The sequence below is a fragment of the Trichomycterus rosablanca genome, chromosome 5, assembly GCF_030014385.1.
Source record: "Trichomycterus rosablanca isolate fTriRos1 chromosome 5, fTriRos1.hap1, whole genome shotgun sequence".
Lineage (NCBI taxonomy): Eukaryota > Metazoa > Chordata > Actinopteri > Siluriformes > Trichomycteridae > Trichomycterus > Trichomycterus rosablanca.
This window is the reverse complement of record NC_085992.1, coordinates 1,791,468-1,818,857: the sequence shown is the minus strand read 5'-3', so window position 1 is coordinate 1,818,857 and position 27,390 is coordinate 1,791,468. Positions and strand designations below refer to the sequence as shown.

General features: G+C 44.2%; 2 protein-coding genes across 4 annotated transcripts in view; one reads left to right on the top strand and one right to left on the bottom strand.

The window, feature by feature from the left end:
- Positions 1–469: 469 nt before the first annotated feature.
- On the top strand, positions 470–22,119 carry irf2a (interferon regulatory factor 2a). 2 transcript variants are annotated; one of them, XR_010012425.1, is made up of 10 exons: positions 470–613; positions 3,663–3,761; positions 4,245–4,344; positions 5,484–5,660; positions 8,132–8,169; positions 11,555–11,672; positions 12,178–12,342; positions 15,016–15,056; positions 17,554–19,133; positions 21,970–22,119. XR_010012425.1 is itself a non-coding variant. In XM_062995496.1 (9 exons), the coding sequence occupies exons 2-9, from the start codon at positions 3,675–3,677 to the stop codon at positions 17,809–17,811; spliced, it is 984 nt and encodes a 327-aa protein (XP_062851566.1). In that variant the 5' UTR covers positions 470–613; positions 3,663–3,674; the 3' UTR covers positions 17,812–20,509. The 2 variants fall into 2 exon arrangements, 1 of the variants encoding a protein (XP_062851566.1); XM_062995496.1 differs by lacking the exon at positions 21,970–22,119 and having other exon boundaries at positions 17,554–20,509.
- Positions 22,039–27,390, bottom strand: part of tmem134 (transmembrane protein 134) — a 10,059-nt gene continuing 4,707 nt past the window's right edge. Inside the window, exons 6-9 of one of the 2 annotated variants that reach the window (XM_062995498.1) lie at positions 27,004–27,048; positions 26,515–26,568; positions 26,042–26,120; positions 22,039–22,205 (exon numbers count right to left, since the gene is read on the bottom strand). In XM_062995498.1, coding sequence (XP_062851568.1) covers positions 22,163–22,205; positions 26,042–26,120; positions 26,515–26,568; positions 27,004–27,048 — 221 coding nt within the window. In that variant the 3' untranslated portion in view covers positions 22,039–22,162. Of the gene's footprint in view, positions 22,206–24,940; positions 26,121–26,514; positions 26,569–27,003; positions 27,049–27,390 lie in introns of those variants that run through there. The other variant, XM_062995499.1, reaches the window with a different exon arrangement.

The window sequence follows — 27,390 nt, the reverse complement described above, 5'->3', positions numbered from 1 at the left end:
TTGGAAAAAGTATAACACGTCCTTTTTATAATAAAACATCAAAAACAAATTAAAACTGTGTTTCATTTTCAAAATGTTTTAAGGTCCAAAAGGCACACAATCCCAGGAATGACCCCAAGGAGCTGAAATGACAATAAAAGCCTCTCTTGACTTGACGCTCATGTTTACTGTGTACTGTCTCTTTAAATACAATAACAGGTGTTCCTAATAAAGTGCTCTGTGGATAAATCGCTTCAGTGTTCTTGTTATTAAACCTCATTTATAAATGAGCAGCTTGTTTGACACTGAACGCTTGTGAGTGTTCCGGAAGAACAGACTGTTCCGGCTTTCCAGTCATTTTGAAAAAAAAAAAAACCCCTTCGTGACGCAACTAGGTCGGTGATTTGGAACACAGCCCGTGTGCACAGCATTTCCTGGATCTGCCGTGTTCACTGTCCAGCTCTGACGCGTTTTAAATCGCTGATCTCTGTGAAAACACGCCGATATCACCAGTGCTCAGGCTGGCGTTAGCAACACTGAGTTAGCTAATGCTAAAGTAGCGCTATGTTTAGCAGTAAAAGTGAAACGTAACCCAGCGACTGCGAGAACGACGGGAACGCCGAGCAGATCACAGGTAATCCTTTTATATACGGTATACACTCATGAACCGGTTCACACACTCATCCGCGGGGTGTTGAACTCTGCATGTGTACATGTTCCAGATCTGTCTGCTGTGTTCAAGGCTACAAAACAGAGCCACAATTGTCAAAAAAAGTTAGGACAGACTGCAATAATCTCATCTTTACTGCATTATTTTGGTTTACATGTATTCGTGGCTTCTAAATTGGACTGATAAAACACGTCCCTAAAAGTTAAGACAGGGTCTGTTTACCAATCTGTACCATCAGTTCTGGTCTACGCAGCCTCTCTGTAATCGTAGGGAAACTACCGATACCAGCTGTTATGCTTATAAAAGTGGTTTTTCACCCCATTCTTGTTTCATATGAGGTTAAACCTGTTTAACAGTCCGGTTTGTGCACTCTCGTCTGCTGTGCTTTACAATCATTAACAGAATTGCAATGAGAGACAGGTCTAACGTGCAGGCAAGCCAGACTAGCACTTTCTTACCGTAAAGCCAAAACCACCTCCTGGTTTCTACACTCACTGTCCATTTTATCAGCTCCACTTACCATATAGAAGCACTTTGTAGTTCTACAATTACTGACTGTAGTCCATCTGTTTTAGGGCTGCAACTAACGATTATTTTAGTAGTCGACTAATCTGACGATTATTTTTTCGATTAGTCGACTAGTCAGCGATTATTTATGTCATACCCTCCATCTCTGCCTTTACATAACAAAACTCTGTTACGTTATTTAAGTTCCAATATCAAATTAAAATAATGACCCATGAAACATGAATAAGAAACTTAAGCTTGATAGTTTAATTAAATATATTTGAAACATTAAAAAATTCAATGAAATAAGAAAGCTTTGGACAGCATTAGAAGCTGTTATGTTTCAGAAGTTATCACTCCGGAAATCAAAAACATTTATAACATGTGGTTGAGAAACATGTGAATGCTGTCTGTGAAGATCTCAGCCATCTGAGGGGAGCATGAACCTCTTCTCATCCACACTCCATTGCTTAGTGCTATTAATACAAAGCACAAAAGAGAAAGCTGTATTAATGATCACAAACTTAAGGCTGTGTATCATAGTTTATTACAAATAGTGTACCGGCTATGCCAACTAAACCATAACAGGTTAAATATCTGAACTGATTATCTGCTGAGCTAACTAGCTATCATTAAGTGGAGGAGGCTTATTATTATTTAGAATGAATGCTCTTATTAACGAGAGTAAAAATATGGAAGAGGAGACGGGGTAACGTTAGGCTATAATGTTAAGTTATATAACGTTACTCATATAAGTGACTGATTAACTATAGCACTTAATGAGTTAGCTAGCTAACAAACCTGAAAAATAGTGAACTCTTAGGAAGATTTCCGACAGGTACTCTAGCATTAACAAACATTAAAAATGTTAAAGCACAAAGCGCGGTGTAAAACCGTACCGTAATAACGCTGCTCATCACGGCTGCAGGGTGCTGGTGTTTCACCGTGTTGCTGGTGTGAAACCACGACTCTGCTCTGGTGTGAAACCAGCTCCTTTCTTTGGTTTATTTTGGCTGAAATGCTCCTGAAATACTTTAGAAAGTTTCGGTCTCTCTATCTTCGCCTCTCTGTCTTCATAATCTCCCCGCCGCGCCATGGAAGCGATGCTGCGCCCCCTGCGGTCCCTTTAGTGCGTCGCAATAATAACGACGCGCCGACAATGAGATTCCACGTCGACAAATTTTTATAGTCGACGTTATCGATTATGTCGACTAATCGCTGCAGCCCTAAATTCTCTACATACTTTTCAGCCCCCTTTCACCCTGTTCTTCAATGGTCAGGACCCCCACAGGACCACCACAGAGCAGGTATTATTTAGGTGGTGGATGATTCTCAGCACTGCAGTGACACTGACATGGTGGTGATGTGTTAGCGTGTGTTGTGCTGGTATGAGTGGATCAGACACAGCAGCGCTGCTGGAGTTTTTAAATACCGTGTCCACTCGCTGTCCACTCTATTAGACACTCTTACCTAGTCGGTCCACCTTGTAGATGTAAAGTCAGAGACGATCGCTCATCTATTGCTGCTGTTTCATCGGTGGTCACGGGACGCTGCCCACGGGGCGCTGTCGGCTGGATATATTTGGTTGGTGGACGATTCTCAGTCCAGCAGTGACAGTGAGGTGTTTAAAAACTCCAGCAGCGCTGCTGTGTCTGATCCACTCATACCAGCACAACACACACTAACACACCACCGCCATGTCAGTGTCACTGCAGAGCTGAGAATCATCCACCACCTAAATAATACCTGCTCTGTGGTGGTCCTGTGGGGGTCCTGACCATTGAAGAACAGCATGAAAGGGGGTAACAAAGCAAGCAGAGAAACAGATGGACTACAGTCAGTAATTGTAAACCCATGATGAGCGTGATGAGCGTAAACCCAGTGAGCGATGGCTTTTGCTTTGTGTAGGAGAGTCCTAACTTTTGTTAGCATTTGTATATGCAACGATGACCTGTGTTTATTGACAGGGGTTTTTCTGAGGTAGTCCCAGATCCTGTGAGATCCCAGATGTGTTTATACTCTCTACAGAAGCATGCTGGTTTTAGTGCAGTCCCGCCCGAGGTCTTTATGCACAGAGGTTTCTCTGCAATATCTGAATCTTTCAATAATGTTATGCACATCACTAAAAACTGTTGGATTATTGCGAACCTCAATCCATACGTTCTCGTAAACAACTAAGCCTTTTGTTTTGTCCATTACAACATCAATTGATGATTTATTTATTTATTTATTGTACATTTTACAGTGTTCCTGGTGTTGCAGGCATGACGTTAGGAATTATATTTACATATATTACGTACAAATATCAATAAAGCTGGTAAGGTTAAAACCGTGCTAGCTCAGTGGTTAAGGTACTGGACTAGTACCATCCCCCCCACCACTTTGCCACTGTTGGGCCCTTAAGCAAGGCCCTCAACTTTCACTGGCTTGGATCGTAAACGGTCACGACTGTTTTTATATGTTATAATTTTGAAGGAGATGCATATTCACTGTGTTGTTACTAAAGTGCAGGGTGAAGATGCCGGTGGACAGGCAGCGGATGCGCCCCTGGCTCGAGGAGCAGATCAACATTGGGAGAATCCAGGGCCTGATCTGGGTAAATAAGGTGAGTGTGCTTTATTAGAAGTGTGCCTGGCAGGAGCCTGAAATAAACAAGAAGATGTGCACCATATGGCCAAAATATAGGGACACCAGACCATAAATTATAGGACACCCTCAACTATGTGAATAAATATTTGCGGCTTGGACAGCCTCCTTCTTCTTGGATTTGTGAGTGTATCTGAGGGAATCTGTGCCCGTTTATTTACTTGTATAGCATTTGTATCGTCAGTCGTAGGTGGACGAGAAGGCCTGGCTCTCGATTAACATTCCAATTCATCCCAAAGATATTTATTGGAATTTCTTTACGGATTATTTACGGATTTCACTTAGTGCCCAGGGAGAATAGTCCTTCCCCAGTCTGTAATTAACCCTGAGCGTAGCTGAAACACCTAAAGTTAATCATTAGGGAGGGGTGTCTGTATGCTTTTGGCTGTATAGTGCATGTTCCAGGGTGCAGTGCGGGGATAACGCTCTCTTTCTTCATCAGGAGCTGAAGATCTTCCAGATCCCGTGGATCCACGCCGCCAGACACGGCTGGGATCTGGATAAGGATGCTCCGCTCTTCATGAACTGGGCCATTCACACAGGTACACTTACTTACGTATATACACCGATCAGCCATAACATTAAAACCACCTCCTTGTTTCTACACTCACTGTCCATGTTATCAGCTCCACTTACCATATAGAAGCACTTTGTAGTTCTACAATTACTGACTGTAGTCCATCTGTTTCTCTACATGCTTTGTTACCCCCTTTCATGCTGGCACCACAGAGCAGGTATTATTTAGGTGGTGGATGATTCTCAGCACTGCAGTGACACTGACATGGTGGTGGTGTGTTAGTGTGTGTCGTGCTGGTATGAGTGGATCAGACACAGCAGCGCTGCTGGAGTTTTTAAACACCTCACTGTCACTGCTGGACTGAGAATAGTCCACCAACCAAAAATATCCAGCCGACAGCGCCCCGTGGGCAGCGTCCTGTGACCACTGATGAAGGTCTAGAAGATGAGCGACTCAAACAGCAGCAATAGATGAGCGATCATGTCTGACTTTACATCTACAAGGTGGACCGACTAGGTAGGAGTGTCTAATAGAGTGGACAGTGAGTGGACACAGTGTTTAAAAACTCCACTCATACCAGCACAACACACACTAACACACCACCACCATGTCAGTGTCACTGCAGTGCTGAGAATCATCCACCACCTAAATAATACCTGCTCTGTGGGGGTCCTGACCATTGAAGAACAGCATGAAAGGGGGTAACAAAGTATGCAGAGAAACAGATGGACTACAGTCAGTAATTGTAGAACTACAAAGTGCTTCTATATGGTAAGTGGAGCTGATAACATGGACAGTGAGTGTAGAAACAAGGAGGTGGTTTTAATGTTACGGCTGATCAGTGTGTAGTCTTATCATAGATCCTATATGGTTTAGGACGTGCCACTACTTGTGCTATTTTAGTAACAGTAACAGGGCTGTCGGGGATAAAAGTAAATAAATACAGTGGCCAAAATAACGGAAACAAAGTCACAATTGAACGATATTAGACAATCAGAAATAAAAACTGGACGTCACAATATGGCAAACTGATCAGAGCGCCCGTAATAACCAAGTTCTCATAAATACAGCAAAGCTCTAGTCGGACAGGAAACACAAATCGTGTCACAATCGAATTCTGCAGAATCTCATTTCCTAATAATAACGATGATGTTTCCTCTGCAGGAAAGTACCATCCTGGTGTGGACAAGCCAGAACCCAAAACATGGAAAGCCAACTTCCGCTGTGCCATGAACTCGCTGCCGGACATCGAGGAGGTTAAAGATAAGAGCATGAAAAGTGGGAGCAATGCCTTCCGAATGTACCGCATCCTCTCATCGGCAGAACGAGCGACCAAAAAAGGTACCAGCGTCTTACCGTTACATTTATTCATCCTGTGGGGGTCTGACACTTTCTACTGGTCTTCTGGTTCATAACTGGAAATCCAAGTCATTCTGGTTACAAAATACTGGACTTGTGTCTTCAGGAAATTCGGCATCACAAATCCGGTCACGATCTGTGAGGAGTTTTGGTATGTTCTCCCCAGTTTTGCATGGACCTACTTTAAATTCCCCCACTGTAGTTACCATGTCCAAGGTGCCTAGTGTTTCTCAATGGCTCCAGACCCACTGTGAACCTGATCAGGACGAAGTTCTTTCCGAAGACGATGAGAATAAAGAGGAGAGCACATCTAGTGATGTGAAAAGGTATTTGCCCCCTTTGCTGGTGCATCACGTTCACTGATTAAACTGGCTCACTGTGTTCTTCAATGGTCAGGACCCCCACAGGACCCCCACAGAGCAGGTATTATTTAGGTGGTGGATGATTCTCAGCACTGCAGTGACACTGACATGGTGGTGGTGTGTTAGTGTGTGTTGTGCTGGTATGAGTGGAGTTTTTAAACACCGTGTCCACTCACTGTCCACTCTATTAGACACTCCTACCTAGTCGGTCCACCTTGTAGATGTAAAGTCAGATACGATCGCTCATCTATTGCTGCTGTTTGAGTCGCTCGTCTTCTAGACCTTCATCGGTGGTCACAGGACGCTGCCCACGGGGCGCTGTTGGCTGGATATATTTTTGGTTGGTGGACTATTCTCAGTCCAGCGGTGACAGTGAGGTGTTTAAAAACTCCAGCAGCGCTGCTGTGTCTGATCCACTCATACCAGCACGACACACACTAACACACCACCACCATGTCAGTGTCACTGCAGTGCTGAGAATGATCCACCACCTAAATAATACCTGCTCTGTGGTGGTCCTGTGGGGGTCCTGACCATTGAAGAACAGGGTGAAAGGGGGTAACACAGCATGCAGAGAAACAGATGGACTACTACTATGCAGCAGGACCATTAGTAAAAAGGGTTCCTTAGATAAATGAAGTGGAGTTTTTTAAAATGTGTTTTTACACAAGTGCGTCTCGAGCAGAGGTAACAAGCTCTTTTCTTTTTGGCTGCTCCTTGTGGTGGGGCTTAAACCGGCGATATTCTGACTGGTTTATAGTGTAACCACTGAGCTGCCGCAGGTTGAACCGCTCAGAGGTTAAATATCGGCTTGTGGCTTCTTGAGAAACCGGATGGAGGAAACGAGGTTAGAAATAAAGAAGTCGAACCGTCCTCTCGCTTCCAGTAAACTGATGTTCATCTCTTTGTTTTGACTACTAAGCAAATAAGCGGGATGATAAAGCGTGCCGTTAACGAGGAGTTAACGAGCTGTACGGGTTTATTACGTACACACAGACAGCCCCCCCACCCTTATTATTTTATTCATTTATTCATTTACTGTCTGTTTTATCACCGCTTTATCCTACTTAGGGTCACTGTGGGTCCAGTTCACTGGGTGAAAGGCAGGAAACATCCTGGACAGGTCGAGAGTCCATCACTAGACACACACACACACACACACACACACACCCAGGGCTTTGGACTGTGTGTGGTAAACGGAGCACCAGGAGGAAACCCACACACACACAGACATGAGGAAAACATGCAAACTCCACATAGAAAGGACCCAGACCAATCCATCTGGGAACTGAACCCAGGACCTTCTTGCTGTTTGACGACAGTGCTACCCACCAAGCCACCGTGAGAGAAGGTCCTGGGTTTGATCCCCAGGCGGGGCGGTCCGGTCCGGGTTCTTTCTGTGCGGAGGTTGCATGTTCTCCTCGTGTCTGTGTGGGTTTCGTCCGGGAGCTCCGGTTTCCTCCCACAGTACAGAAACATGCTGTCAGGTTAATTGGAGACACTGATTTGCCTTATAGGTGAATGTGTGTGTGTGTGTGTGTGTGTGTGTGTGTGTGTGTGTGTGTGTGCGCCCTGCGATGGACTGGCGCCCCGTCCAGGGTGTTACTGTGTGCCTTGATCGCATCTTTGCCGTAATCACCGCTGAACTGAGGTGTGATGCAGTGGCTCACCGGTTCACAAGGTACTGGACTAGTAATCAGAAGGTCGCTGGTTCAAGCCCCACCACTGCTGGGTGCCTGAGCGAGTCCCTTAACTTGCAATCGCTTAAATCGGTCAGAATTGTAAATGGCTTTGAGTAAACGTGTCTGCTGAATGCTGCGAATGTAAATGATGTGTAGTGACGCAGTCGCGTCTGTTCCAAAGTCCAGGTTCTTTTAATTTCATTTTCCTCCTCAAGCTAATCTGTGTGTAATTGTGTTCTAGTTCTTCTAGCTTTCACATTAAATCAGCATTGCCACCATTAAACAGATTCAACAATTTTGTTCACATTTAGTCACACAATGGACGTTTGAACATGTTTATTTTGCCTTCCAGAATGTTCTAACCTGCAGAATCGAGTGAAATCTTAAATCTTGTGTTGTGTTTTTTCAGCCAAGAAGAAAAAAATGGATCGAGAGGCCAGAGCAAAGGTAATCACACCTCACGCTCCTCTAAACACATACGGGTCGTTCCTACAATTCGGTGCCTTTTGTGTCCCCAGTACTGATCGTTGTATTTATTAAGTACATTTTAAACAATACAAATTCTACACATCTTACTTTCGATTACTAAACACGATGTTTTCTACCCCCCAAAATAAAATGACTGTATACATACTGTTTTTATCTGTTAGATAGCAGCACCACGTCCCCAGTGCTGTACATTCTGATTTAGTGATGATATATGAGGTTTAATCATGAAAATATCTCAGTCTTTCAGTGCTGTTTAAAAGCTTTGTTTAAGTCCCTCTAAACCCTGGATTTTATTTCTTAATGAGTTTGATTTTATTGCTGATTATAAGGGTTTTTCACACGTTCTTTAAGTTGCCATCCACCCTGTTATCTCTTACTACTGTCTCTTAAAATGAAGAGCTGTTTTACATCCTGACATCATTTCCTGGATATCACATGATCTTTGTGGACGGAAAACGACTGTGCAAGATGAGCGGCTTATTAAACTCCTCATTTTAATGTTGTTTTTTCCACATTTTATCCTAAAAGTCTTATATGGTCGACCATAACAGGATAACATGTCCACCCTGTTATGGGATATATGAGAAAAAGCAAAACGATTCGATCACATTAAATATAATCACACTAAAAAGCTGAGAATTCTTTGTCTGAATTCACTTTTATGCTAGCATGGTTTTGCTCACTCGCTCGCTAATGGCTAATTTTATGTCAGAATGTCCACCCTGTTATGGTCCACCCTGTTACGACCTAATACATAAGGTCAGTAGCCTAACGGTTAAGGTACTGGACTAGTAATCCAAAGGTCGCTGGTTCAAGCCCCACCTCTGTCAGGTTGCCACTGTTGGGCCCTTAAGCAAGGCCCTTAACCCTCAATTGCTTAGACAATATATACTGTCTCAGTTCTGTAAGTCGCTTTGGATAAAAGCGTCTGCTAAATGCCGAAAATGTAAAATGTAAATAACAGGGTGGACGTCACAGTGTATATGAGGTGCGTGTGTGATTTAGCTTGACCAATATTAGTTTGGGAAAGTATAACACTAGGGGTGGGCGATATGGCCCTAAAATAATATCACGATATTTCAGATTATTTTTGCGATAACGATATTTTTGGCTATATAACAAAACACTAAAAAATATTTTATTTATTTCGAGAAAACACTATTGCAAAAAAAATAATAATGTTCAGGTTTTATTTAGAATTAATATAAGTTAACACATTGTAAAAAATGTAGGAAGTATGTAAGAATTACAGACTGAGACCATTGCTCACACAGGGGTCGCACAGAAACTGATACTTTTTTTTATATGGTCACTCATTTATTTACCTATACAGGCAGTGAGGGCCATGTAGAATTACATCACGAAGACTCGCATACTAATAATAAGCTTTTTTTCTCTTTTTATTTTCCCTGACAAGTAAAAAAAATAAAAATAAATAAATAAATATATATATATATATATATATATATATATATATATATATATATATATATATATATATATATAGCAACCTTAACATTATGAGAAAGAATTTCAAAGATATTCCTTTGCAATACTTTTATCATTTGGCTGCCAACTTGTGTTTAATGATGACACTCAATTGAACCCCAGAACATGCCAGTGTATGATAGACTGACCAACACTATTAAGCCAAATCAGCATTGAAAATTGACTTTACTTTTAATAACCTTCTTCAATGCTGGAGCTTTTTAAAACGGAATATTTTCTTTTAAATAGAAGTGTTATTTAACTGCTATTAAATTGTTTGGCGGATAACCGCCCAACCTGGCAACACTGGAACGCGCAGAGCCCGGTGGGCCTTTACTCGTAGCGCGCCACAATTACTACTAAGTACAGTAGTAGTATTAGTACTAAGTAATAGTAGTACTACATCTGTGTTGGTGATTGACATTAATGTTGAGAGTATTCCTGCACTGTTTGGGCTGTTGAATTGCGTCCCTGTGTGCAAAAAAGTTGCCGGCGAAGCGATGGTTGGTGTTTGGGTTGCCAAAGATTAATTTTTGGTGGACTTGGAGTTTTTGGAACGAGCTCCTCCACCGCAGAGCCACGTTCCCTCATACTCGTTACTGTACACAAATGACCCACGTAACGAACGTACGCCATTTGCGTAGCTGTGTGACGTCATTACGTAAAGTACGCAAAATATCGCTTTTATTACGATATGGTACTTTTTGTATCGTTTTCAAAATTATACCGGTATTATCGTGAACGATACGATATAGCACACCCCTATATAACACGTCCTTTTTATAATAAAATATGAAAAACAAATTAAAACAGTGTTTTATTTTCAAAAAGTTTTATGGTCCGAAAGGCACCAAATCCCACAGGCTGGGGTGGACAGATCAGAAATCTACATCAGCAGATCGTCGTTTTTGCCCAGTTTCATGTTTTGGTTGGCCTAAAAATATTCAACAAACTCGGAGCTACAGCTACATCAACAAATGCTGGGGTGGACAAAATATCAAGGAGTAGGACCAGAATGCTGTACTACAAGCCCTGAATGCTTGTTTGAGGGATGAAGGAGGTGGAATCTACCTCCCAGTCTGCACCTCAGGACTTGCTGCAAATCGTCAATCACATTTAAACTTTGTGACTGAGGCAGAGATGTTCACAAGTCACAAAATACGAGTCCGAGTCGAGTCACGAGTCAATATAATCTACACAAAACATATATTGTAAATGTAGCGTCGAAATAAAGAAATAATCTGTAAGTTCAGATAAAAACAACAACAGATTAGCGAGTGTATTTAGCCGTTTTACTTCGTGCCATTTGTTGCGAGTCCGAGTCTTTTGAATCTAGTCCCCATCTCTGGATTGAGGAGGCCGATATAAATATATGGAAACTTCATCCTCATTCATCCTGGAGTAAAGGAACAAGCAGCAGTGTGATGTCCGAGGCCCTGTGGTGAATTGCTTTCTGTGTTTCACGCTGCAACCCAGACCAGGATGAAGAACAAAGAAACAATGAAGAGCTGAAAAGGATAAATGTGATGGAACTGTCCCAGCACTGGTGTAATTGGTGCAGGTCTGAGGGAGGGACGGTCAGATAGGGTTTTCTCATTGTTGGGCGCAAAATTCGTGCACATTTAACAGTGGTATCCAGCTCTACCCTACAGTTAGGATTTGTTGGATGTCCCTGAATCTTTTCACAGTATTATGTACAGTAGATGGTGAATGGTTCTTTTTGAACTGATTGACAATTCTCTCATGGAATTTGGTATAAAGCGGTGAGCCATGACCCAGCATTTCATTACTTTAATATAAATTAAAGTGTAAATAATGGATTATTTTTATTTTTAATGGTCTACGTTTGGTTTAGACACCGACTCCGAGACGGAGGAGTAAGAACATCGAGAAGGAAGAGAAGGAAGAGAAGGAAGAGAAGGAATCACAGCGCACGGAGGAAACACTGCCGGATAGTACCGTCTTAATAACAGGTGAGCGTCCAAACGTATTCATTATCATGCCCAGGTTTACCTTCAGCTTTGAAACTTATGTACAGACACACTGTATGGCCAAAAGTATTCGGACGCCTGACCATAAGCTTGTCAGACGTCCCATTTCAAAAACAAGTGACGTCTGTGTGATCTTTTCAGCTTCTGAGAAGCTTCTCACGACACTTTAAAGTATGTCTGTGGGAATTTGTGGCCATTCAGTCAAAAGATGGCAGCGTTTGTATGGCTGGGCAGTAATATTGATGCTCCAGTGCATTTCGGGGCTGTTCAGTGGGGCCGAGAGGTTCGTTCCTTCCTTCCTTCGTTCCTTATCAAAGTCCCTCAGGTCTTTATTCTGATCAGATCTATGAGGAACCTCCATCAGCTCGATCACCCTCACATGCACCAGCATTTTCAAGGGGGGAAGGGGGGGGGGTCCTAATATTTTGGCTCATGAGTGTATTTGTGGTGTGAATAACCTTAATGCTTTCGTGTTTCTCCTGGTCAGAACCAGAACACTGCAGCGATGTCAGTTCCCCGAGTAAAACCTCGATGAGTGACCTGCAGGACGTGTGCGCCGTGGTGGAGGTCACCACCGAGAACGAGGAGTCCGCCGTCAGCTCCACGCAGATCCCCTACGATTTCCAGGTCTCCCCCGTCTCCACCTGCTTCGGTACGTTCACAATCACCACACTCTGTTTAATTCACTTTTGGAACATTTGTGCTTGAACATTGTGGCCAAAAGTGTCTGGACACCCGACCATGAGCTTGTTGGAGGTCCAGTTTGTGCTTATTTAGTTAAACGATGGCAGCGTTTGTATGTCTGGGCCCTGATGTTGGTGTTCTGGTTCATTCCAAAGCTCCAGGACATTGGAGTTTCTTTAAACCGAGTTTTTATTTATGTCTTAATAGGAATTTATCCATCTGACTACCAACACAGCATACGCCTCCCCCAATACAGCTCTATCTTTACAGCAGAAGCCCACGCCATTCTACTGGCCATGAATTATATTCAGATAAGCCTGCACAAGTTGTTCTTAATATGTTCACACTCCAAATCTTGCTTACAAGCGCTGCTATCCCTCCAAACGGATCACCCAGTTATCTTAGAGTCTACGTCACATATTGTTGGATCCCCAGCCATTGCAATATCGAAAAAGCAGACGACCTGGTAAAGAAAGCTGCAGAAAAACAGATCACCTGGTGCTATGTCCCACCCACTGACGCCCTCTACACCAGGGGTTTTCAACCTTTTTGGACATGCGCCCCTCTTCGTGTGCCAACCGTGAACTTGCGCCACGCCCCCCTCCCCTTCGTCAACCACCGCACAGAAATCATCGAGAGAGCTTCTGACAAGCTAAAAGAACGTAATTAATGTTGTGCACATTGTATAATTTTGCTGATTGAAAATATTATTTTAAAAAGATAATACAGTCCGACCCCATCTGAGCCGATTCTATCAGCACGTTATATAAATTCGTGGTTCACTTTGGTAAATCATAAGCGGTTCTTGCTTTTTGATGTAGATGAGAGCAGGAAACGTTACTTCACAGAGCATAGACAAAAGTTCATCAATTACTAAGTGGGTTAGTTCGGGATCATCTGCTCTGACTGAGAGAAAACGTTTAGCTCCACAGGCAGAACGACTCTGTGGTAATACTCGGTATAATTAAGCCTGAGCTTTTTAAGGTAAGCGAGTCACACAAAATGTTCTGTAGTAGTTGGTGTTTATTTACAACCGCAACATTCATTATAACAGTAAACACGGAGAGATGACTGAGAAAAGAAACTTACGCTGCGCTTAAAATGAATTGACTCCCGAGTCACTTATAATCGATACTGTGAACAGAGCGTCTCTCTTAAAGACACAAACACGTCCTATAACAGCGGGTGTTGCTTTTGACACCGGTTATCTTCACTGTGAGCCCTATTTTGAAGGTTTTTTTCAGACGGAACTGAATAACATTAAACGTGCGTGTGAGCGTGGTCAGTTAGAGTAATGAAATATGTCTCCCGTGGGTGAAAAATGAATTGCTTTAGTTTTAGAAGTATAAAAATCTCGTAATGCCACGCCCCCCGGTCAGGCACTCGCGCCCCCCCAGACAAGTACTCACAGGTTGAAAACCCCTGCTCTACACAATCAAGTTACTTTGTAAAAACACATGGCAGGAGAAATGGAATCGTAACACAGCTAACAAAGTGTACGAAATCAAGCCACGACTCGACAGGACCTCTACCCAGTATCCTAAAAAGACACGACCAAACGGTGTTAACGAGATGCCGTATAGGACGTTCAGCCCTGACACACAGACACCTTCTCTTGGGGGAAGATGCGCCAAACTGCCAGTACTGTGGATCACAATTGACAATAAAACCTATTTTGACAGAATGCCAAGCCATCGACGATACCAGAAAAATATTTTACGGAGACACTAATATGAAAGACCTCTTCGAACGCAATAACCCACAAAAAAATCCTGAATTTTTCGAATTACCTAAAGATTAAAAGCCAAATATAGTACAGCAACTTTCTTTTAGCTTAAACTTTGTTTCGAACCCAACTCTAATGCCATGTACAGCACATAGCCTATTTTAAGCTGGAATGGCAATAAACACAAACAAAACAAAACTTCCTAATAGGAACAGGAAGAGGCCTTCCCTAAACTGTGCTGCAAAGTTGTGAGCATGTAATTTCCTCAATATAATTGACTTATTACCCCGAATTCACAAATTTGAAGGGGCGTCCCAATACTGTTGTCCATATAGTGCATACAGGTGCTACCGTTAGGTCGGCATATTTAAGGGGGTGAAACCGGTGCTGTGGGGAACTGAGAGCTTTAAGGTTAACTGCACGGTGGGGGATTTCCTCTAGTCAAATCCTAAACCCACTGAGCTGTAACGTTATGCAAAAGTCACTGACCGCTGCTTTAGAAAGACGTTATTTACGCTGGAGGGCTGCGATCTAAGAACGTTGCGGTTATCCTTTCATTTTCGTTGATTCATCCGCTTTTTGCAGCAAAAACACATCCAGGTCATAATCTTACGACTGTGCTCGACGGTAGGTACAGTGTTGTTGGGTTTGAATGCTTTGAAACAAGCTCGTGATCAGGCGTCCACATACTTATACGACTGAATACGTCGGGCGCTCCCTCGTCATTCAGTCAGATCATCACTCAGAATTAAGGCGCCTCAGTAGGAGCATTTTAAGGGAGCTAAGGCATTAAGGGATTTAGACACGCCCTCTTCTCGGGAGTGTAGGATGATGGGAAATGCGTCTGTATAGAGAGAGAGAGAGATCAAGTTTTGATTCTTAACGTTGTTCTGGTTTGTTTCTTTATCTCGACAGATAGTGACGACGAGAGCGTTCACAGCGGGGACGAGGTGAAGGTGTGTATCCTAAATATCGACCCAGTGGTTTCACTTCACACACACTTCCTGTTAAAGAGGAACTGACACGTTTTGATGTTCGTACTGCAAATGTTGGATCGTCTCTAAAGCAGAACAAACTCCCCGGACGTCGTCGGTTCAGAACGTCTCGCGGTAGCATTTATCAGGGCGTTTGGTAGGGCGTCGAACATTACAGATATTACAGGGACCCGAAAAAGACGCCTTGAACCAGTTGGAGATGAGCACCAACTAGTCCAGCAGAAGCTCTGTGGATCGTTATGATTAAGGTTAAGCTTCAGGTCAGGTTTTCTAACGTGACGCTCAGATTTCTGTCCATAGTGCCAGCAGTAACAGTCAGAAATACTGTGCTAGCGGAATATCCCTGCGCCTCTATTTAATATATTTCAAGTTTTTATGATGATTTTCTTCATCATATTTGAAAAAGCATTTCTTTTAAATTAGTTTTTGCACCAAGAACTAAAAATGTGCACCCATGTCTTCTCTAACACAGTTAATAGCATTAATATTATTATTAGGGATGTCCCGATCCGATCTCAAAGATCGGAATCGGGGCCGATCAAGCCATTTTTTAACTGATCGGCATCGGCTTTACTAAACCCGATCCTAAACCCGATCCTTCGTTTTACGTCAGCATGTCCGCTGTGTGGAAATACTTTAAATTGGAAAGTGTAACGTCTGCACTGTGAGCGTTTCACGAGGCGGTGGGAGCAGAGCTGCGTTCATTACTGTAGAATTTTACTGTTTATATGGTGTGTGAGTCGAGGATCACTCCGGTTTACAAAACAATCACTTTTAATCCCAGTATGAAAACGTCAGGACCATAACGTACAGCTTTTACCAGTTTAAGTGTTACAAGACTGAACGACATCTCAGTATCGAGCTCTCTGATTGGCTTAGTTATGTAACCGAGCGTGGTAGTGATGCACTCGCTTAATAAAGAAATAAATACACGCTGTATTCACAAATTGTCGGGAGCATTTAACACTTTATTACCTTCTTCTGTTACGGTACCGAATAGCGGACAGCTAGAGTCATCGCGTTAGCCAAGCACGCTATTCCATGCACTATGGAAGCCCCAAAAGGTCAAAACACACTCACTTCGCGTAGAAACGTCCATCAAACCATCGTCACAATACAAGCACAGAAAAGTTTGTTACAGTTACAACACGCATACAAGTACGGTGGCTCATAAGAAACAAACCAGATATCATTTAACCAAACGATCTACAATTACTACCAGTCTGATACAGCACCTAAAAAATAAACACTCAGCCGAATACAGCGAGTTTATTATTATATGATGAGAAGAGGAACCGGCTGTCCGCTAACACGGCAGAGACGCCGAGTTTCCTCAAAAAGAACCTTCACTTCATTCTGAGTGTTCTAGTGTTACTGCTACACTGCTGCACTAAGTTTGTTTACTTTTATTTTGTAAAAATAAAAGAACATTAAGCGATAGTTTGGATGCAGCAATTTTTTTCCTACAGCACTGCAGAGCTATTCAGGTGTTAAACATGTACACTGGATTAATGTGAATAACTGTAATGTAGTTGAAGTGTGCACTGTGTGAACAGTATTATCTAGTTCTTATCTAGACAATATCTAGAAAATACAAGTATCGGTTTGAGACTCGGTATCGGATCGGGATCAAAATTAATGATCGGGATCAAGAACAAAAAATCGTGATCGGGACATCCCTAATTATTATAAATGATTATTAATAAAAACATTGCAGGCGCTCGGGTGGAGCACTGGACGTCCCTCTATTACTCTGAATCTGGGTTCGAATCTCAGCCGTGCTATTGGCTGGTCCTACATATTTCATTTCATTCGGTTCATTTTCAGCATTTACGGAGACGCTTTTATCCAAAGCGACTTACAGTACTGTGACAGTATACTGTCTAAGCAATCAAGGGTTAAGGGCCTTGCTTAAGGGCCCAGCAGTGGCAACCTGGCTGTGGTGGGGCTTGAACCAGCAACCTTTTGATTACTAGTCCAATACCTTAACCACTAAGCTACACAGACTGAATTGGCGGTGCTCTACGTGCGGTGCTCTATGGTATTCCGTCTTCTCGCCCGGTTCTTACTGGTAGAACCGGACCCACTGCAACCCTGACCAGGACAGGGTGGTTGATAATGAAATGATTTTCTTAGTAAATTGAGTCACGTGTTTAGGTTGGAGTCTTGCGAGGTTGGCGCTATAGCTACATAAAGATCTACATTACGACAATCAGTATCATTATAGCCATCGTCCTGTTCAGGGTTGCGGTGGGTGCAGCTTCACCCGGAGACACTAGACACAAGCCTGGAACACACAACACACTCGCAGTTACACACTCATCTAGGGACTCGGTTCTTCAGACAGTAGCTGGATGTGAAAGTTCTTTTCTCCAGATAATCTGGCTGCTCCTCACCTCTCAGATCATGCAGAAGGTGGATTGGCTGATGAGTTTTTTTCCCCTCTTTGTCTCCCCAGCCTCAGGACCTGTCCGCCAGTTCGGGACGTTCCTGCTCCTCGGTCCTGAGAATGGCACCCAGCGAAGCGGACTTCGTTCCCTCGGAGAGGACGAACTTCTGGGTGACCAGCTGCCGCGAGGACTCGCCCATGATAAGCTACGACGTGGAACCCTGGCGCCCGTTCCTCACGTCCTTCACCTTCGACCTCCGCGCCGGCCCCGCCTCCCGCTCCAGTGTTATCATGAAAGCGGTGGACCTGTCCTCCAAAAAGACGTGAGGCGGGAACGCCGCGCTGCCGACCGGCCCTTCTGCCGCACCCCCGAACCTTTCCGAGCGGCGGGGAGGCGCGCGGGACGGGCGCGGTCGTACCCATGGTGCTATTTACAACACATAACGAACTATAAACACGTGTACGGCCGTGCAAAGTTCAGGACTCGTCGGGTGCGTTCGAACTGGATGATTTTTTTTTTGGTAGGTGGTCACACGACGCCCCTTTATCTCGAAAATACGACACCCTGGGGTGCTTGGGAAGGGGGGGTAGCAGTCCCCTGTGCACTAGCATTCAAGTCTCAGATGTCCTAGCGGCCTAGCCGGGCGCCCAGCAGACACAATTGGTTATTTCTAAAGGAGGGAGGGTTGTATAGGGTTCCTTCTCATCGGTACTGGAACAGTGACCTCTGCTGTCTGATTAAGGCACCACAGTCTAACATCATAGAACGATTGAGGGCGCTCTAAACACGCTAACCCACCAGTGGCAAGATCTCAAGCTCTTGAGTTCAGATCTCAGCTGTGCTATCAGCCGACCGGGCGCCTGCACAGACCTACGATTAGCTGCGTGTCTGTCTGGCTGAAACGGGGTTCCTCGTCACTGAGCAATTACGCAATTACGCCCTCTGCTGGCCGGTCGAGGAGCCTGCGCGGATGGCAGGGCGCTCTGTGAGGCCCCGCCCCTGACGGGTAAAAAGAAGCGATCTCTCCTCGATTGTCATTGGGATTGGGGCTCAGGTGACGCAGGTGTTCTGTACACCAGCCCACCACTGTAAATCAGAGTCTTAGTGGTGCTATCAGCCTAGCCAGATGGTCCACAGACACACAGACGTGTCACACGGGCGTGTCTGAGGGAGGGTAGGTGGGATAAGGTTTCTCCTCATTGCTGCAGCAACAGCGACTCCTGGTGTTTGCATGCAGTATGGCTGTCTGTAAGAATCCAGCGCTGGCCGGCTTCGCTCGTAGGGTGGTGGTCGGAGGGTGCGGGTGCTAGTCTGCAGCAAACGATATAAAGACTAAAGAGGGTAAATACAGGCCAGAATGTAACTCAAATCATCCAGCGATTTCGGACTGCGTTCGTACTGTGTGTTTTTTTTTTTTCGTTGCGTTTTCCGAGAAGCACGACGAGTTCTCGGATGTTGCGCGGCCTGACGTGAACATACCTCAGTTTCCCGGAACGTTTCCTCTTTAGGGAGCGTGTGGAATTACCTCAGAGACTGATCCACGCTTCGTTGCACTTCTGTTCGAGTATTAATAATCAGATGAGAATCAGCCCGGTCCTTCCTTCTCTCTCACTTCTCCACAGTATCAGACCGGAACTGTAGTTCTCAGGTAACACTAACGATGGCGCCACAGCTCTTTTTTATTTTTATTTTTATTAAATAGCATTAACTAACAGCCTGGTACAAACGTGGGTGATTCAGAACGTCGGTTCTATGTTTATAATCTGTACAAGCTCAGCTTAATCTATCGTGGTAGCCCATTCGAACCCGGATCTCTGCGGTGCTATCGGCCGGCCTGGTGTCCACACAGACATGATTAGCCCTGCGATAAATTGGCGCCTTGTGTTTCCCGGTGAAACCGCACCCGTGTTGATCCAGATCTGGATAAAGCTCTTGATGAAAATGAGATTAAATTAAATGTATCCTGGTCAGGGTCGTGGTGGGTCTGGTCTCTCTGGAATCTCTGGAATCAGCAATACAAGAACACACCAGCACACCATTCTGAAGGAGGGAGGGTTGGATACAGTGACCCCTACTGTCTGATTAAGGTGCCGCAGATAAATTGCTGTAGCCCCTTTTTAATATCAACTTCCACTATTGTCGGAGGCCAAATCTCAGCTGTGCTATCAGCCACCTGTGCGCCTGCACAGACACACGATTGGCTGTGTGTCTGTCTGGCTGAAATAGGGTTCCTCGTGAGCAATTACGCCCTCTGCTGACCGGTCGAGGAGCCTGCCCGGATGGCAGTGTAAAAAGAAGCGATCTCTCCTCTCTGGAATTTCTGGAATCAGCAAAACAAGAAGACACCCCGGACAGGACGCCAGACCACCCCTGACCCCTTCTCAGACGTCTGTGTGTAGACGCCAGAGCGGCCGATAGCACCGCTGGGGATTCAAACCCATACCCTGGATCCCAGTGTTAGTGATGTATCCTCTAAGTCTTGGAGATTAATTTCATAAACTTTTTAGCACGTTGATATTTGGTTTACTTTAGTTTACCCATAATCACCACCCTGTGCAAAAGTCCCCCCCCACCTCATTTCCCGCTCAAACTTTATGACTTTATGTTTTGTTGATTTTCTAAGCTGAAATTCACCGACTGGAATGAGATCGGAAATGAATTTGACATTTAATGAAGCTCGAGCTCCTTTTACACGAGGGATCTTCAGAAATATATTAAGCTTAAAAAAGATTCAGTTCGTAATAAAATGCTCATGAGTGCATATTATTTACAATAAACCATAATAATAATAATAGAATAATATAAACCTCGTCCTGGGTGCCGCACCCTTTCAGCCTAGTTTTATTTGTACCTCATTTAGTCGGACTCAGAACGAGTTGCTTTTTATTTACTCTCCACGTCTAATGAAATCATTTTTTATTATAAATATACACCGATCAGGCATAACATGAAAACCACCTCCTTGTTTCTACACTCACTGTCCATTTTATCAGCTCCACTTACCATATAGAAGCACTTTGTAGTTCTACAATTACTGACTGTAGTCAATCTGTTTCTCTACGTGCTTTGTTAGAACCCCCACAGAGCAGGTATTATTTAGGTGGTGGATCATTCTCAGCACTGCAGTGACACTGACATGGTGCTGGCGTGTTAGTGTGTTTTGTGCTGGTTGAGTTTTTAAATACCGTGTCCACTCACTGTCCACTCTATTAGACACTCCTACCTAGTCGGTCCACCTTGTAGATGTAAAGTCAGAGACGATCGCTCGTCTATTGCTGCTGTTTGAGTCGCTCATCTTCTAGACCTTCATCAGTGGTCACAGGACGCTGCCCACGGGGCGCTGTTGGCTGGATGATTTTGGTTGGTGGACTATTCTCAGTCCAGCAGTGACCGTGAGGTGTTTAAAAACTCCAGCAGCGCTGCTGTGTCTGATCCACTCATACCAGCACGACACACACTAACACACCACCACCATGTCAGTGTCACTGCAGTGCTGAGAATGATCCACCACCTAAATAATACCTGCTCTGTGGGGGTGCTGTGGGGGTCCTGACCATTGAAGAACAGCATGAGAGGGGGTAACAAAGCATGCAGAGAAACAGATGGACTACAGTCAGTAATTGTAGAAGTACAAAGTGCTTCTATATGGTAAGTGGAGGTATATGTAACCAGGAGGTGGTTTTAATTTTATGGCTGATCGGTGTAAAGTCGCTGATGAATCTCTGTAGCATTAAATGATGAATGTTGTTGTGAGGTTTTGGAACTGAAGGTCGGGGGTGTGAATACTTTTGATGTTTTGATGAGATTGTGTCGAATGTTCCGCATGTGCACGTGTGAAACCACCAAAGCAGCCAAAAAAATCAAACCCCCAATTGAATATTAAAGCTCTATTTGTATAGAGGAATGACCGAAAGTATGTGGACGCCCAGTTGTTTTTTAAACTCAGCCACTCTCCTTTCTAATGCATTAATAAATGCTTGCAAATTTGGGGAAGGACCCGTCCTGTTCCAGCATCCTCGTGCACGAATACCCCATCACTAGTGCCTGTCTGGACGCCCCAGCCAGGTCGATACTTGAAGTGACTAAGATGAAGGAAGTCTCAGACTTACACACAGCCGGACCTCACAAGTTCTGTTCTAACGGAACGGGAACAAATTCCCATAGGTACAGTTTAAAATCCTGGAGCAGCGGGGTCTAACTGGCTCACGGTTTGGCATCCACGTACTTTCTGTCGTTTTTTTGTGTGTTATTTAGACACTGAGTTTATTTAATACTGAAGTTTAACTACCTGTGATTTGTTGATTTGTTTTTTAGCCTCGTAGCTCAAATTTAAGACCAAGTGTCGACTCGGTCTGCGTAAAATTGTGGACACTTAATAAATGGAGCCACAGGAAAATAAAATAATTGCTTACACTGTTTTGTGAGAAATAAACTAGCTACAGCAAAACGTCTGATCATTTTATGTGTGTGTGTGTGTGTTACAGTCGACTACACCGAGTCACGTCAATCTACACAATTCCAAACTGAAACCAGTTCAAATTGAGTGTCTCCGACACTGAATGTTTTTAGATTTATTATTAAAATAAACTGCTGAATTCAGACAGGCAGCGATTTTCTCACATCTTGTCGCCCGAATTGCTGATCGCTCATCGCCCCGTGTTCACACCAGAAGCGTCATCATCGCCTATGGGCATTTGGTTGGTACTTTACTGGCTGGTATCTACACATAAAACATATAGAAAAAAACGTCACCACAAATCCGACGTGTTCCCGCTAAATATAAAAACCCTGGAGGGAAATCGCTCATCTATAGATTCCCTCCCCGTTTAGTCCATCACTGACGTAGAGGTTAGAGCGCCTGGCCCGGCCGACAGCACCGCAGAGGATCAAACTTGAGAGCTTGAACACTCGCAGCGGCACACCCGAGCACGTACTTCAAGGTGCTCAGCTTTCTCTAAGCCCACAGTACAGAGCCAGCTTGACTGTGGGCAGTGATTTGGATTTAGATGACGGTTTGAGTTTGAAGAAGAGACCACTGTTCCATGTACAGATGAAGTTGCTTAGAAAAGGCTGCAAGTGACATTCCTGAGACTGAGTTTTTGGACTTTTCCATGATAATGCTGGATGGTTCAGCCTAATTAGCCCTATTTATACGGGCACAGAGAAGTCACCAGCCATCGTCGTTCATAATCAATTAAAAGGAATGATGGAGCGTTTTGATCATCAAAGTTGCTGTTTGTATATTTTTGACCCAGCAGGTTTTCGGAAAACTCTCGGCCAAACTTTCGGACCTCAGCCCGAGCAGTGAAGGTCGGGGTGAGGCGTAGGGCATCTTGGGGGGCGTGTCTACAACATGACTGACCGGAGGAACGTAAACAAACCAGTCAGGCTGTGATTTCGGATGCCGCTTCCTAATCAAACTGTTCTAACTATTCAGTTTGGGCGCGTCCACGTGTTTCCACCTCGTTTAAACCACAGAAACGATTCATCACTGACCAGGTGAAAGATAAAACGTGTTTATTGTAGTGTCACAATGATCAAAAATAATAAAGACACACAGACAGAGGAGAGCGCTGAGCTTTACAGTGGTGCTAAGTGTTAGTAGTGGTATTAGTTCATTAACACAGTGCAGAAATAAACATGTTAAAATACGAGGCTTGATTTGGCACTTCATTACGTTCAGGATTTGATTGACGCCACGTCGGCGCTCATTCCCGCCACCTGGAGCAAAGTTTAGCGTCATTTTAGTGTCGGAAAGATTGTCGGCCCACTCTTGTGGGATACGGAATACAATAGGGGAATTGGATATGACTATCTGTGATCAGCCGCCCCCCTGTGCAGACCCCTGGACCGGCCAGCAGAGGTCATTATTTCCTCAGCGACGAGGAACCCTGTTCAGCCATCATCCCTCCCTCTACAGTCACACAGCCAATCGTGTGTCTGTGTGGGTGCCCGCCCGGCTGATAGTCACACTGGAAGGGAAAAGAGCCTTCCCTAAAGTGTTGCCCTAGTGTTGAATGCATGATTGTCACTGATTTGATTTGTTTTTAAACATTAATGGACAAAAGTATGTGTAATAAATCAGGTATATAAAGGAAATTATGTGCTTCAAACTTAAATTAAACTTAACTTAAATAGTTTATGGAAGGTCCTTTCCTGTTCCAGCATGAGCTGGACCCGCTCTATAAAGACCCTGACCTCAGCCCCAGTCAACAGCTCTGGGATAAACAGGCACAAATGTCCACAGACATACTCCACAGTCTTGTGAGAAGCTTCTCAGAAGAGCGGCTGCTGTTCTAGAGGTCACTCAAATACTTCTGGCCATTACACGAGGTGGCCACATACTTTTGGATCCACTGCAAGTCAGATTTTCTCCTCCAGGTGACGGGACAGAGATTCTCAGCTACATTTTATTTACCCCCCTCGATCCCTGGACGACTCCTGCAGCAGGGCCGCGCTCAATGCCGTCCCTCAGGGGTTCCAAATCTACGCGGACTAAAGTCGATATTAAAAAAACGTTAAAAATTGTCAGTAAAAAAATGGAATCTCGGCTCCACGGCTGTGCAAATGAAAGCTACTCTGATCCGGTATCTGAAACGCACGGACGATCGCAGGAATCCACGAGCCACTCGACGTGAAGATTGCACTAACAGAGCAGAAACTCTCTTATAAACAACAAAACAGGAACTTCAGCATTAATACAAATCAACTCAATCCTTACACTGATCAGCCTTGTTTCTACACTCACTGTCCATGTTATCAGCTCCACTTACCATATAGAAGCACTTTGTAGTTCTACAATTACTGACTGTAGTCCATCTGTTTCTCTGCATGCTTTGTTACCCCCCTTTCATGCTGGTACCACAGAGCAGGTATTATTTAGGTGGTGGATGATTCTCAGCACTGCAGTGACACTGACATGGTGGTGGTGTGTTAGTGTGTGTTGTGCTGGTATGAGTGGATCAGACACAGCAGCGCTGCTGGAGATTTTAAAACACCTCACTCTCACTGCTGGACTGAGAATCGTCCACCAACCAAAAACATCCAGCCGACAGCACCCCGTGGGCAGCGTCCTGTGACCACTGATGAAGGTCTAGAAGATGACCGACTCAAACAGCAGCAATAGATGAGCGATCGTCTCTGACTTTACATCTACAAGGTGGACCGACTAGGTAGGAGCGTCTAATAGAGTGGACAGTGAGTGGACACTGTATTTAAAAACTCCAGCAGCGCTGCTGTGTCTGATCCACTCATACCAGCACAACACACACTAACACACCAACACACCACCACCATGTCAGTGTCACTGCAGTGCTGAGAATCATCCACCACCTAAATAATACCTGCTCTGTGGTGCCAGCATGAAAGGGGGTAACAAAGCATGTAGAGAAACAGATGGACTACAGTCAGTAATTGTAGAACTACAAAGTGCTTCTGTATGGTAAGTGGAGCTGATAACATGGACAGTGAGTGTAGAAACAAGGAGGTGGTTTTAATGTTATGGCTGATCGGTGTATATAAACAAAGTAAAAACCTTCAGTCTCATTAATAATTCCCCACACACTGATGCAGTTACGACCCCTGCTGGCTGATCGATGGAGCTGCACAGAGACGGGGGATAATGAAGATCAGTGCGTGACTCTCCGTGCACGATACGGATCTCCATATGAACCTGGCGGAGGTGAAAAGAAGCGGTCGGTGCTGCACACGTGTCGGAGGGGGGTCTGCAGCGGAGGCGAAATACCATACCATAGGGGAATTGGATACGACTAAATTGAAAGGACAATTGGGGGGAAATGCACATACAGGCGTGTGACAGAATTATAACACTGATCCCTGGTCAGTGAGGGCTGAGGCTCTCACACGCGCCCACATACACTCAGGTCGCTTCTTTTCACCTGCCAGGGGTGGGGTCTCACGGAGAGCTGAACCCTGTTCAGCCATCGCCCCTCCCCCTACAGTCACACAGCCAATCGCGTGTCTGTATAGGCGCCCGGTCGGCTGATAGCAGAGCCGAGATTCAAACCCGAGACCCTGAGATCTCAGCACTGCGTGTTCTGCTGTCGCTCCTATCTGTTCAGATTTTTGACAGCAGATGAAACAGTATGGTGTAGGTAGCATTGTCACATGATATGAAGCCACTTGATGGCAGACAATCACTGACTGTAGTTTAACTGGTCATCAGAGCCAAAACATTAAAACCGCCCACCTGACATGCTGGCAAAAGGGGCAAAACGGGCAGCGACAGCTTAGTGGTTTAGGTGCTGGGCTAGTGATCAGAGGGTCACTGGTTCAGGCCGCGCCACTGCCCAGCTACTTATGTTGGGTCCCTGAGCGAGGCCCTCAACCCTCAGTTGTATCAGTGGTAATTCATTCTGGTTTGTGTATCTCACACACTGCTGATTAACGCTGAAGCTCCTGGTTCGATCGTTTAGCATAAATACTGTTAGGTAATTAAATCTACTTAAAATAACCTGCAGCACTTCATTTCACTCCTGTCATTAAAAAATCTAAACATTTAAAAGCTCCTGATTCCATCAGAGAGAATAAAATCACTTCTCAAAGTACGGCAGGTAGAAGAACTTGAATCCTCTCCGGCCTCGAACTGCACAGCTTATGTAGATCACGTGGTAAACTGTGGGGGAGAAAGAACAATCATGAAAACCTGATCTCTCTCTCTCTCTCCAGTGTATCTCTGTATAAGTACAGCGTCTATATAATCTGCCTCGTGAGCTCCATGTCGCATTAGAATCCTCTCTACTGAGGCAGCTGATCAGGTATGGTGACCAAAAATATGTGGACGCCCGATCTTAATCATGGCCTCGTCGGGCAAACTATTTTTTTAAAAGGCTTTTCCTTTTTTCTTTTTATTTATAAAGGTTAGAGCAGCCGATCTACAACCTCAAACTCAAAGAAGATCGAACAGTAGGGAAAGACGGTGTTCGACGGTTCCCAGAAGTGAGATCAAATCTAAAGCTTAGATAAAAAAAAGATAAAGATGATGATGATCATAATGATGATGATGATACCTCCAGGAATGAAGAGAAGAAATCCAGAGACGAAAAAAATTGCACTTGAGACCTCTGGGGGGAAAAAAAACACAAATTTCTTAACGCACACAATCCATCAAACAACAACCGTCCTACACATACACATGCAAAATATAATAATATACACTAAAGGTCTAAGATTTTTTGACCCTCAGTGTATATTTCTGCATATACTGATGAGCCAAAACATTAGAACCATCCACTTAAAACGCAGTCTGAAGTGCATTGACCCGCTGAGATCTAGTTTGTCCAGGTACTTGCTACTTAAGTAAATATTGATGTAAAGCACATGTCGGCTCTGTATCTGTAGACAGTGCTGAAGTTGTTTGTGTGTGTATAATTATTCTGCTTTTTATTTTTTATTCATTATTGGCACATTAATAAATGCTAAACAGACAGGATTAAAAGTGAATGCTGGGTTTGATTGATGGGGTTGATGATTTAATACTGACGTGTTATAAATCTCACCTGTCTTTGGATTTAACTCCACGACGATCCCTGTAAATATCAGAGCTGAGAGGAAAAGGCACATGATTACATTCATCAAACACCTTATACATAAACACTGGGTTCAGTGTGTGTGTGTGTGTGTGTGTGTGTGTGTGTGTGTGTGTGTGTGTGTGTGTGTGTACTGTGTGATGTGTGTACGCTCTATGTAGTGTGTTTAGTGTGTGGTATGTGAAATGTGTTCAGTGTGTGTTGTGTCTAGTGTGTTTGCATACTGTGTTTAGTGTGTGTACTGTGTATATACTTTGTAGTGTGTGTGTACTCTTACGTAATGTGTTTGGTGTGTGTATTGTGTATATATTCTGTAGTGTGAGTATATGTGTGGTGTGTATTTAGAGTGTGCTATAA